Source organism: Babylonia areolata, chromosome 12 (assembly GCF_041734735.1).
Source record: "Babylonia areolata isolate BAREFJ2019XMU chromosome 12, ASM4173473v1, whole genome shotgun sequence".
NCBI lineage: Eukaryota > Metazoa > Mollusca > Gastropoda > Neogastropoda > Buccinidae > Babylonia > Babylonia areolata.
In genome coordinates, this window is record NC_134887.1 from 41,100,131 (window position 1) to 41,112,983 (window position 12,853).

Genomic DNA, 12,853 nt, shown 5'->3' on the forward strand with positions numbered 1-12,853 from the left:
AGCTGGGGTGGGACGAGAGGTTCGGTCTCCATTCTGCTTTGGAACTGAATTTTACTTGTACAGAACGGCTTTCTGCAGTTCCTGTTTATCTCACAGGGCTGTCAAAGCACAGGCATAAGCCTCACCACACTTTAACCAACCACCCCACGCCCCACCATGTGGCCAAACCTCTACCCCACCCCGGCCCCCCTCACCCCCATGTGGCCTTACCTTAACCCTGCCCCTCACCAACGTGGATGGACACATCTGGGACAGTGCTGTACGCTGTATCCTGTTCAATGTTACCTATTCAGCCAAGAAAATGGGCGACTCCCACAAGGGTGATGTCATTCAGTGTTGGTCAGCGACACAGTGGTGGGGTTGCTGACGACCAACCAGTCCAGAGGTGGACCAGAGGACAGGCCCCTTCTGGGGTCTGGGTCATCCAGGCCATGACGGGTCCAGTACAGGATGAAATGGGGGTTTCCCATCCCACGACCACCACCTCCATTGGAGGACACTGCCTTCCTTTACCTTCTCCTCCTCCCTCTCCCCTCTCACACATGGCCTGACCGGGTTTTTTCAGGACACACACACATACTCACACACACACATGTATGCTAAACACACACACACACATGTATACTAAACATACTCACACATGTATACTAAACACACACACACACGTATACTAAACACACACTCGTACACACATGTACGCACTGGCAGGCTGATCACACAAAATGGCTAAAATCACACTTGAACATGCACATACACATTGCAACACACATTCACAGGAAGAGCAACAGAAAAAAATAACACCAGACCCACCCCCACAACCAAAACTCCCCCTCCCACCCAAAACCCTCCCTATCCCCCCCAAACCCCTTGCCCTCCAAAGTGACCCTACACAAACACAACAACCACAGGAGAGGAAAAAAAACTAACTCTACCAAGTCTCTCAAACTTTCTCGTAGAAGAGCATGTAGGCCTGAGAGGCCAGCACCTGGGCCAGGGACACCCTCTCCACGCAGGTGTCGGAGGCGAACCACCAGGTGTCGGCCAGACGCTGCTCCTGCTCCGTGCTGGGCTGCAGGGGTCCCCGGCGGTAGGTGACAAAGTGGCCCGCCTCCACGTCCCCCAGGTGGGAGATGACTGCCGTCAGCTGGTACCGGTGCTGACCGGCCCCTGCCTCACCCTGAAAAGAGGCAGAGAACACACTATGTCAAGCCATGCCATGACACGCAACACTACGGCACACCACGCCACGCCACGCCACGCCATGACACACCACACTACGCCACACCACGCCACGCCACGCCACACCATGACACACCACACTACGCCACGCCACACACCACACCACACCACACCACGTCACACCACACCACATCACACCACACCACGTCAAGCCACGCCATGACACACCACGCTACGCCACGTCACACACCACGTCAAGCCACGCCATGACACACCACACTACGCCACGCCACACACCACACCACACCATACCACACCACATCAAGCCACACCATGACAAACAACACTACGCCACGCCACACACCACGCCACACCACACCACACCACACCACGCCACACCATACCACACCACACCACACCATGCCTCACCACATCAAGCCACACCATGACACACAACACTACGCCACGCCACACACCACACCAACCACATCAAGCCACACCATGACACACAACACTATGCCACGCCACACACCACGCCACACCACACCATGTCAAGCCACGCCATGACACACAACACCACGCCACACCACACCATGCCACACCACACCACATCAAGCCACGCCATGACACACAACACCACATCACACCACGCCACACTATGCTACACCACGCCACACCACACCACGCCACGCCATGACACACAACACTACACCACACCACACCACACATCACTCCCAAGTTTCAGTTTCAGTTTCACTTTGTTTTTTTCAATTTCAAAGGTAGCGTCATAGCGTACATGCTGATCCATGTTCATAAAGTGTGAACGACAATTTAATGAATGAATGAGCCACACAGCACCACACCATGCCATACCACACCTCGCCACACCACACCACGCCATACTACACCACATTCATGTTTCAGCAGCACTTTGTTTTTCTCTCAATTCCAAAGGTAGCGTCATAGTGCATGGGTTGATCTATGTTCAAAAGGTGTCAATGACAATTTTATGAATGAATGAGCCATGCCACACCACATCATACCCCACCGCATTCTTCTTTCAGTTTCAGTATGTTGTTTTCCTCAATTTCAGAGGTAGCGTTACAGTGTATGGCTTGATCCAAGTTCAAAAGGTGTGAATGACAATTTAATGAATGAATGGGGCAGAAAAAACAAATGCAAAGTTGAAAAAAAACCCTCTTAAAAAGGTGTTTAAATTGGTATGCTTCATCAAAAAATACATGGTGCTCTAAAAAAATGATGACTGTCAATGTAGATGAATGACAAGTTCTCAGCTGAGACAGCAGTTATTTTACACACACACACACAAAGGAAACTTTTGGAAGTACCCCGACACAAATCAAAACAACTGCCAAAAAGAATAACTAATGAGAACATGAGCAAGAGGGAGCTGAGTCCCACTCCGGCCATGATCACAGCAGTCTGCCCACGGACAGGGCTGCTTTGTTCCTCCAAATGAAGCGGGCCGCCCATAATGTGTCACCCAGTTCTCTGTGAGATTTATATGATACACATCCATGCGACAGAGCACCAGTTTCACACTTTCAACGTCCACCACTCTCACACCCCACCTTTGCTTTGAAGAAGTCACCGCCATTATGATTGACATCTGGCAGGGAGGCGGGGCCATTGTGATTGACGTCTGCCAAGGAGGGAGGCAGGACGAGGGGGGAGGGGGGCCTGAGGAAGAGCCCATTGCGAGAGGTGCAGGCGTCGTAGTTCAGAGCCCTCAGGAGGTTCACTGGGGCGCTGGACCTGACCACACAATGTGGCAAACATCACACTTAAGAACACGCTGCTCAACATGGTACACACGCAGGACACAAAGTACACACACACTACCCAACGTGGTACACACATATGACACTCACTAAATGTGACATTCAGTGCATACACTACCCAACATGGTACACACATATGACACTCACTAAATGTGACATTCGGTGCACACACTACCCAACATGGTACACACATATGACACTCACTAAATGTGACATTCGGTGCACACACTACCCAACATGGTACACACATACAACACTAACTAAATGTGACATTCAGTACATGCACTACCCAACATGAAACACACATATGACACTCACTAAATGTGACATTCAGTGCACACACTACCCAACATGGTACACACATATGACACTCACTAAATGTGACATTCAGTGCACACACTACCCAACATGGTACACACATATGACACTCACTAAATGTGACATTCAGTGCACACACTACCCAACATGGTACACACATACAACACTAACTAAATGTGACATTCAGTACATGCACTACCCAACATGAAACACACATATGACACAAACTACACACACTTCCCAACATGGTATGTACTTGACACTAGATACACATATACTACCAAACATGGTATGCACATAGTAACACTAAATACTTTCCTGAACATGGTATGTACACATATGATGCTAATCACACATTCTACTTCTTCGTTTGTGGGCTGCAACTCCCACGTTCACTCATTGTACAAGTGGGCATTTTTGTGTATGACCTTTTTTTTTACCCCACCATGTAGGCAGCCATACTCCGTTTTTGAGGTCCTGGGTGTGCATGCTGGGTTTGTGATTGTTTCCATAGCCCACTGGACGCTGACATGAACTGCAGGATGTTTAACGTGGATATTTGATGTCGTGCATGCACATACACACAAAGGGGGTTCAGGGCACAAGCAAGTCTGTGTGTATATGTTGGATCTGGGAGATGTGAAAACTGTCCAACCTTAACCCACCAGGTGCTCCAAACCCGGGGGATCAAACTCAGCAAACTGGGGTCAGAATCCAGCACTCTAACCGCTTGGCCACCTCACCCACGTTTTCTACTTAACACTGTGCACAGAACACACATATATGCAAACACGCACACATGCACACACACACGACACACACACACTCACTCAACACACACTACACACTCACACTACACACTATATACAGAAAACACACACACACGCACTAAACACACACACACACTACACTCTCACACTACATACAGAAAACACAAACACCCACACTAAACACACACACACACTACACACACACACTGAACACCCACACACACACTCACAACCCCCCCCTTCCCACCACAAACACCCACACACTACACACACAGACCTGTGAGCGTTGGCGTGGTGGTGCAGCTGTTTGCCCCCACACAGGCGCTGGGCGCGGGAGCGGGCCTGGCTGTAGATGAAGGGGTCCATGCACAGCGTGTCCGGGAAGGACACGTGCTCCTGCCGCTTCACCGCCAGGCCCTCCCGCGTGATGTGCAGCCGCTGCAGGTGCAGGCACAGGCACTGCGGCAACTGCAACACACACACACACACACACGTGAGCACACACACACACACACGCACGTGAGCACACACACACACACACAGCAAGCATGTGTCAACACACAGCAACTCCTTTCAAGACTTTCCTGTTTGGATAAGATATTATTTAGGTTTAAGGTCCCACAACCTTTACGTAACCTGGTTGAAGACAAAATTTGACAGACAGAAAATACGAAAAAACTTAGCCGTATGAAGAGCACAGGAACAGGAGTCATAATGGCTGCCGGAAAAAGAGGGCGCTAGCCTGCGGGACAAAGGGGAGGTTACCTACTTCCGGGAGGTTATCGGCCGTAGTACTTTCGTTTTCTCAGCATAGGCGGATAGTAGTTTGCACAGGACAGGAATGTCAGACCTCTGCCGGAGTCTGCACTAGTTGGGTCAAGGTTAAGTATGTGTAATTAAATTTAGGTTTAAGGTCCCACAACCTTTACAACCAAAGGGGGCAGTGAATTCAATAATCCACTGTGTCCAGGGTTCGGCATAGGAACACCAGACCCAATCCCCCTCTTCTTTTTAAACTTGCCCAACTGAAGTCCGCTAATCCACTCATATCTGGGTGGAGTGAAGAAAATCAGACGAAAGTGCCTTTCCGAAGAACTGATTGATACGGATACTTATATACAGCCCCTATCCTCAGTCAGAGACCAAGCTCTAAGCGCTTTATAAACTCAGGGTCATTCGCACAACAGGCTGCCTGCCTACCTGGGTAGAGAGCCAACTAATGGTGGCGGCTGCCACTGGGTGCTCATCATTCTTTTCCTGTGTCATTCAATCAGATTTCAGACATGCACACACATACACACTCATACATATATGTAACATTTTAAGTGTATGACCATTTTACGGTTTAACCCACCATGGAGGCAACACACACACACACACACACTCCTACATGCACACACATTCTAGTGTAATGCACACAACGATCCAATCTATCAACTATCTTGTTCCCTCTGAGGACTGACTGCCCAGTCCTGTCTCTGCCCAAATCAAACCACCACTCCCTGCAGAACTCACTTTTCCGATGGTCAGCGTTCGCTGGAGGACAGAGCGGTTGCTGTCACCGATGCCGGCCTGTTTGCTGCTGCAGTTTGCGCAGTGGGCGCTGTCGATGACCTCTGGACTGACGTAGCGCCCCAGCAAACTCTCCAGGTCCAACTTGCTCTGTTCGGCCATGCAGAAAGAAAAACCCTTCATTATAGGTGGTGTCATGCGGTCACAACACAACTAACAAAGAAGGAGATAAGAAACCCCCTGAAAAGCTCTCTGAGACAATCAATACATTTGAGGAAACTGAAAGTATATATATACATGTATTTTTAAAATCTGTTTGGCTTGGACAAATAAAACATTCTGACTATAAATACCTGAAAAGAAAATGAAATGCCTCAACATAAAAAGAATATATCAGAGTGTACACTTCAAGGGGATCAAAAGTGAGCTGAATTCAGTATTCTGTTTTTCTACAGATGTCCATCAACAGCTGACAGAATCCCCCATTCTGGAAAGTCCTGTCCCACAGAGAAAGACATTACCAAACAGAATCCCCCTTACCGTCAGGTGCTGTCACACAGTGTAGCACACATTTCAAGAACCAATGGCAACAAAAGGGTTGGTTGTTCCTGACAAAATTCTGCAGCAAAATCTGTTTTGATCATATAACAAATATGCTTGCAGACAGGAGAGAGAGAGAGAGAGTGAAAGAAAAAGGGTGGCACTGCACTAAGGCCACACACACTTCCTTGCGAGAGCAGTCCTAATTTACCACTGAGAAATCTGTTGTGATAAAAAAAAAAAAGTATCACAACACAGTACAACACAACAGAATACAATACAATGACACGAGGAAACTAATGTTGAGTGCCTAAAGGTAGCTGTCAGTTGGCTCTGCCCAGGTAGGCGGCCGCCTGTTAATAATGCAAATGACAAGTGTTTGGAAAGCGTTTACAGAGTTTGGCCTCTGATCGAAGATAGGCACTAAGTACCAATAATAATACAACACAACACAAAGAGAGACATTCACCAACAGACAAGTATCTGCCCCACAGACCCCCCACCCCCAAAACTCCTCCTCTCACACCCCCACCCCCCACCCCCTCCTCTCTCTCTCTCTCTCACCATGAAGGAGCAGTGGGGCATGGTGAGGGTGAGGCAGTCGAAGACGTCATACTTGAGCGGGCACTGGTGGCCACACGACAGGCACTGCAGCTGGGAGGCCAGCAGACCGTGAAGAGGCGACTCCTGTCTCCGTGGCAGCACCGGCAGGTGGCTGCTGATGCGTGTCTTGGCCATCACCTGAGATCCGTGGCTGCCTTTGGTGTCCTGGACAGGTGGGAGGACGTGGGGTGGGGGGTGAGGGGGGGAGGGGCGACACACAAATCATGCATTGTTCACTATACTGCATCACTGTGAAAGGACAACAACAAAAAAAAAAGGTTGATGAGTTGGACAACATCCAATGCATTAAAACTTGTCAAACTCGCTAGAAGATTAACTCTCTCCATACGAACGGCGAAAGAGACGACGTTAACAGCGTTTCACCCCAATTACCATCATCAAAATATTGCAAGCGGAAGGCTCTTATACTGAAGACGTGAATGTTGACAAAGAATACCACAATTCTGACGACGGAAGCTAAAGGTTGGGTCATTCAGACACCCACTGGACATCCGAGGGGTCTGTGTAGAGAAGAGAGGACTGGTCGTACTGAGTGAGTTAACCACCTCTTTGACCGCTGCTGGTGAGTAAGGTCTCAGTGAAGGGGCTGTCACCTCACTTGATATAAAACTGAGGTTAGGGGGCAGGATGTTCAATCACCATTCCTTCTTTATCTGAACTTCCTCCTCTTGGGACTGCAGTACTGTGTTTTTATCAGCAAAATGAGTTTCACCACTGACAAGTGCACAAAAAGAAGTAACTGTACTTCAGACCTTGTGCCACACTGATCTCATTTCACCCTGTGTGGTTCAGCAGTCAAAAGGTCATCAACGAATAATTCGATAAAATAAACAAACAAGATATACTGGTTTGACGAAAATCAAGACACCCACACACACACAAATCACACACACACACAAAAAAATACACACACACTAAACACACACACACAAACAAATACACACACACTAAACACACACACACACACACACACAAAGGAGAAGGGAGGCAGGGGCACAGGAGTTCTAACCAACCTGCAGAGCGGTGACATCAAAGAGGGACAGCACCTTGGGGCCAGGTGTGGTCTCCTCATCCAGTGTGGCTGACAAGGCTTGCATCAGCTCATGGCAGTCCTGTCAACACAGGGCAACACTTTACTTTATTTTCTTTTATTCCAATTCTTTTGCTATGACAGTCATGTCCAACCAAATACGGCCTTGATAGTCATGTCCAGCTATGACCGTCCATCAGAACAGCAGAGGAGGCAACTGCTGTCACAACTACGTGGGCGAGACTGATTTTTTAGAACAGTGGAGAGTTGTCTTGCCCAAGTCACATACCCACTCTCTCACCCAAGAGGGCTTTAGGACAGTCGGCGTTGGGATGGTTCCCAAAAAGGAGAGATTTCTTGCCCAAGGAGGAGGGGGAGGAAACACTGGCAGGTGTCCTGATTCGATCCTGTGCACTCAGATTATCTTGCCTCCTCCACACAGCCATCACTCCAGACATGGTCAGCAATTGTCCACCACTTGGCTTGCTGCCTTGTTCTCATTGTGTCTTTTCCCTTCTTTCTTTCTTTCTTTCTTGATTTTAATGTCTTTTTTCTATTTAGTAATATCAACAACAAAAAAAAAAAAAAAAAAAAAAGGGTGGCACTGCTTTGTGGCAACACCCTCTCTTGGAAGAGCAGCCCAAATTTCACACAGAGAAATCTGCTAACACAAAATATAGTACAATACTGTGTACAAAGCATACTAATAACAGATATAATTCCGAGAGAAATATCAAGGACAACATCAAGGTCTGCCTCCAAACTGAAATAACGGCTTTCTTCAAGTGTGTATTATTGGTACAACTGTGTATTTCATTGGCATTTTTGTTTGTTTGTCTGTATGGTTTTTTCCTTTTTCATTTTCATCTTTTCTTTTTTTTTTCTTTTGTCTTTGGTTGCATACAAGATATATTGCTGATATCCGAAGAGGTATTGTGCTACTGTCCCAGAAGACAACCACTGACAGAATATTAGACAATTCACCCACACCTTCAAAACTAAAGGAGAAAAAAAAACATGTCTCCCTCTCCCATTAATTCCCTCATAATCACTGTCCCAGAATATGTACCTTACTCAGTACCTAATTCAACTGATACAAACTTACATGTTATTTTATCAGTATCTATTATTCATACACAGACACAGACACAAACGTAAATGACTCCATGCTTCCTAGCGTCGACCTAGAGTGAGATGGGTGATATTTCATCACCGAAGTTCCACAATCAAAGGGACTAGTTGAAAAGACATATCAGTTTAGTTCGGTTTTTTTTTCTTTCTTTCTTTCTTTTTTCTTTTTTTATTATTTTTTTAAACCCTTTATTGTTGTGTTATAAAGCTTTCATTTATGGTTTTCATGACAAATAAATTGAATATTATTCTGATTCTGATTCACCCCCACACACAAGAAAAGCCCTGTGCCTGTCACAGTTACTGAGTGTGTTGTAAGCTCAAGGGACAGAAGGTTGGAAAGGGAGGAGGGAGGGAGGGAAAGGGGGAGAGGGGGGGGGAGAGAGAGAGAGAGAGAGTAGGGGGACTGACCTGCTGTCCAGGGGAGATGAACCATCCCTTCCTGTCCATGACGTTCAGTACTTCATCAGGGCAGTGCACGTCTGGGACCGGTTCTTCTGACACGTTGTTCAGAACTGAGCACACAACATACACATCATCACCGACACAATGTTCAGAACTGAACACACAACACACACATCATCACCGACACAATGTTCAGAACTGACCACACAATACACACATCATCACCGACACAATGTTCAGAACTGAACACACAACACACACATCATCACCGACACAATGTTCAGAACTGAACACACAACACACACATCATCACCGACACAATGTTCAGAACTGAACACACAACATACACATCATCACCGACACGCTATTCATAACTGACCACACAACATGCACATCATCACCGACACAATGTTCAGAACTGACCACACAACACACACATCATCACCGACACAATGTTCAGAACTGAACACACAACACACACATCATCACTGACACAATGTTCAGAACTGACCACACAACACACACATCATCACCGACACAATGTTCAGAACTGACCACACAACACACACATCATCACCGACACAATGTTCAGAACTGACCACACAACACACACATCATCACCGACACAATGTTCAGAACTGAACACACAACATACACATCATCACCGACACGTTATTCATAACTGATCACACAACATACACATCATCACCGACACAATGTTCAGAACTGACCACACAACACACACATCATCACCGACACAATGTTCAGAACTGACCACACAACATACGCATCATCATCAACAAGCTGTTCTGAGCTGAACACAAAACATACACATCATCACCGACACGTTATTCCTGACTGATCACACAACATACACATCATCACCGACACGTTATTCCTAACTGATCACACAACATACACATCATCACCAACGCACTGTTCAGAACTGACCACACAACATCACTGACATATTGTTCAGAAATGAGCACCCGACATACACATCATCACTGACACTTTCTTCAGAACTGACCACAAAACAAACACATCACTACTGACATGCTGTTCACAACTGACCACACAACATACACATCATCACTGACATGTTGTTCAGAACTGACCACAAAACAAACACATCATTACTGACATACTGTTCAGAACTGACCACACAACATACACATCATCACTGACACTTTCTTCAGAACTGACCACAAAACAAACACATCATTACTGACATACTGTTCAGAACTGACCACACAACACACACATCATCACTGACACTTTCTTCAGAACTGACCACAAAACAAACACGTCATTATTGACATACTGTTCAGAACTGATCACACAACAAACACATCATTACTGACATGTTGTTCAGAACTGACCATACAGCAAACACATCATTACTGACATACTGTTCAGAACTGACCACACAACAAACACATCATTACTGATATACTGTTCAGAACTGACCACACAACACACACATCATTACTGACATACTGTTCAGAACTGACCACACAACAAACACATCATTACTGATATACTGTTCAGAACTGACCACACAACACACACATCATTACTGACATACTGTTCAGAACTGACCACACAACATACACACTATCACTGACACATTCTTCAGAACGGACTACACAACATACACATTATCACTGACACATTGTTCAGAGCTGACCGTACAACATACAGAACTGAGCAAAAAATATACACATCATCACTGTTGACACTGACATTTGTTTAGAATGGACCAGGAAACATACACATTATCAACGAAGGTGGACACTACTTTTAAATCTAAGGACGTGGTTGTGGACAAGGACAGGGACAGGGCAGTTTACCTTTAAGGACCCTCAGCATGGCAGCAGTGAGGGAGCCTGAAGCCTGGAGGTGGGAGGTGCATCGTGCCCCCAGCCAGCGCAGCAAGGATGGACAGGCAGCCCACGACTGCAGTATCACGTTCAGGTAACACGAGTTGCCCAGGTTGAACAGACCTGGGAAGCCTGCACATTAGAAGAATTAACATAATGTATAATATATAATAAAAACATAGTACATCAATTCAATTTTACTATGGTTGCCAGCCCAAGTTCAGAAGACCTGGCAACCCTGCATACTAACAGATGCTTTAAAATATGTAGCGCATCATATTATCACTATTATTTCTGTGGTCTTCAGCCTAAGTTCATCAGCAAAACTTTAGATTGGTGTGAAAAACCTGGGGCTAAATGATCCCTGGCAGATGAAACTGGAAAGTGAGAATGAAAGAGTGAGAATGAGGGGTCAACTAGCCCTCACACATTAACTTAGTGGCAGTCTTCTAGTCTGCATGAAATGAATGGGGGTGGCTCAGGCAAATGTGGCAGTGGAAGGACTGTGTGTGTGTGTGTGTGTGTGTGTGTGTCACTATGTGTGTGTGTGTGTGTGCATGTACAAGCATGCATGCGAAACAGTGCATATAATTTAATTAACTGATGTGAATACTAAAGAAAGTGAAAATATTATCATTTATTAAACTTAAAGTTATCTCAATTACTAACCTCTGATACAACACAATTCTCACTCTCGTAACAAAAAGGAGTGAAGCGAGGAAACTTGGAATGGAAATGCTGCATCAGGGAAAGGTGCTGCAAAATTTCATCACTCACTGTGGCTGAATCACAATGATAAAACCCACAATCTACCCTTTTTGTTGAGTGAACATGCACTTTCAACTTGTTAATGTAATTTATTTCTATATCAAATAATTATTAAATCATATTAAGTACTTGAAATATATCATGAAAGAGTCATAGTTCTGGTATAGCAGTCCATAGCATCAGACTTGGTGGCAGAACGCAGCAGTGGTGGCATTCCACAATAAATAGTCACTCTAAACCTTTTTGGTCCAACAGAAGACACGCAAACGAAAATTGTCCTTCCCCTTTCTCATTAACACCGCGTATTTTACCAAATCAATGCCCGGACTCTTAATATATATATATTAATATCATAATCGGAGTTCTTTCACTCATCAGTGTGTATGCTCTGAGTCACGTAGCACACTGCATCAGCCTAAGAGTTTGTTCGTCGGTTACTGACCTTTTCGTTTCTTGGGTTTAGACGGTCCCCAAAAGACGTATGCAGCGGCAAGAACCACCGCTGTCGCACCACCGATGAATGTCCAGTGGTTATTCGCCATATTCACAATATACTGCAACAATAGATGACAGAAACTAGTTGATCACAAATAACAGATTTCACACAGTTGCTCTGACAGCCATTCTCGAGGTGGTCTGACGTTCGACTGATTAACGAAATTTAGATGAACATACTAAACAGGATCAGAATCAGGATTTGGGGCGTTGTAATATATACAACTTAGCCATTTTTGGCTTTTTATGCCCATACAGATTTTACTCCTTTTTGTTGTTGGTCAGGTCATTGACTAGCTCAGTCATTTTATCCATCAAAGTCGTATTTCGTTTTTGTCAATAACTCCTGTTTATCTATGAGGTTCTTAAAAGTATTTATACCAGCTTCAGTTCAGT

At 45.7% G+C, this 12,853-nt stretch overlaps 1 protein-coding gene across 1 annotated transcript; it reads right to left on the reverse strand.

The window, feature by feature from the left end:
• Positions 1–848: 848 nt before the first annotated feature.
• On the reverse strand, positions 849–12,792 carry LOC143288625 (ubiquitin carboxyl-terminal hydrolase 30-like). Its single transcript, XM_076597280.1, has 9 exons — positions 12,405–12,792; positions 11,165–11,326; positions 9,318–9,421; positions 7,759–7,857; positions 6,686–6,889; positions 5,585–5,731; positions 4,347–4,537; positions 2,772–2,955; positions 849–1,177 (listed from the first exon to the last, which is right to left on the reverse strand). The coding sequence occupies exons 1-9, from the start codon at positions 12,502–12,504 to the stop codon at positions 941–943; spliced, it is 1,428 nt and encodes a 475-aa protein (XP_076453395.1). The 5' UTR covers positions 12,505–12,792; the 3' UTR covers positions 849–940.
• Between the last annotated feature and the right edge of the window lie 61 nt (positions 12,793–12,853).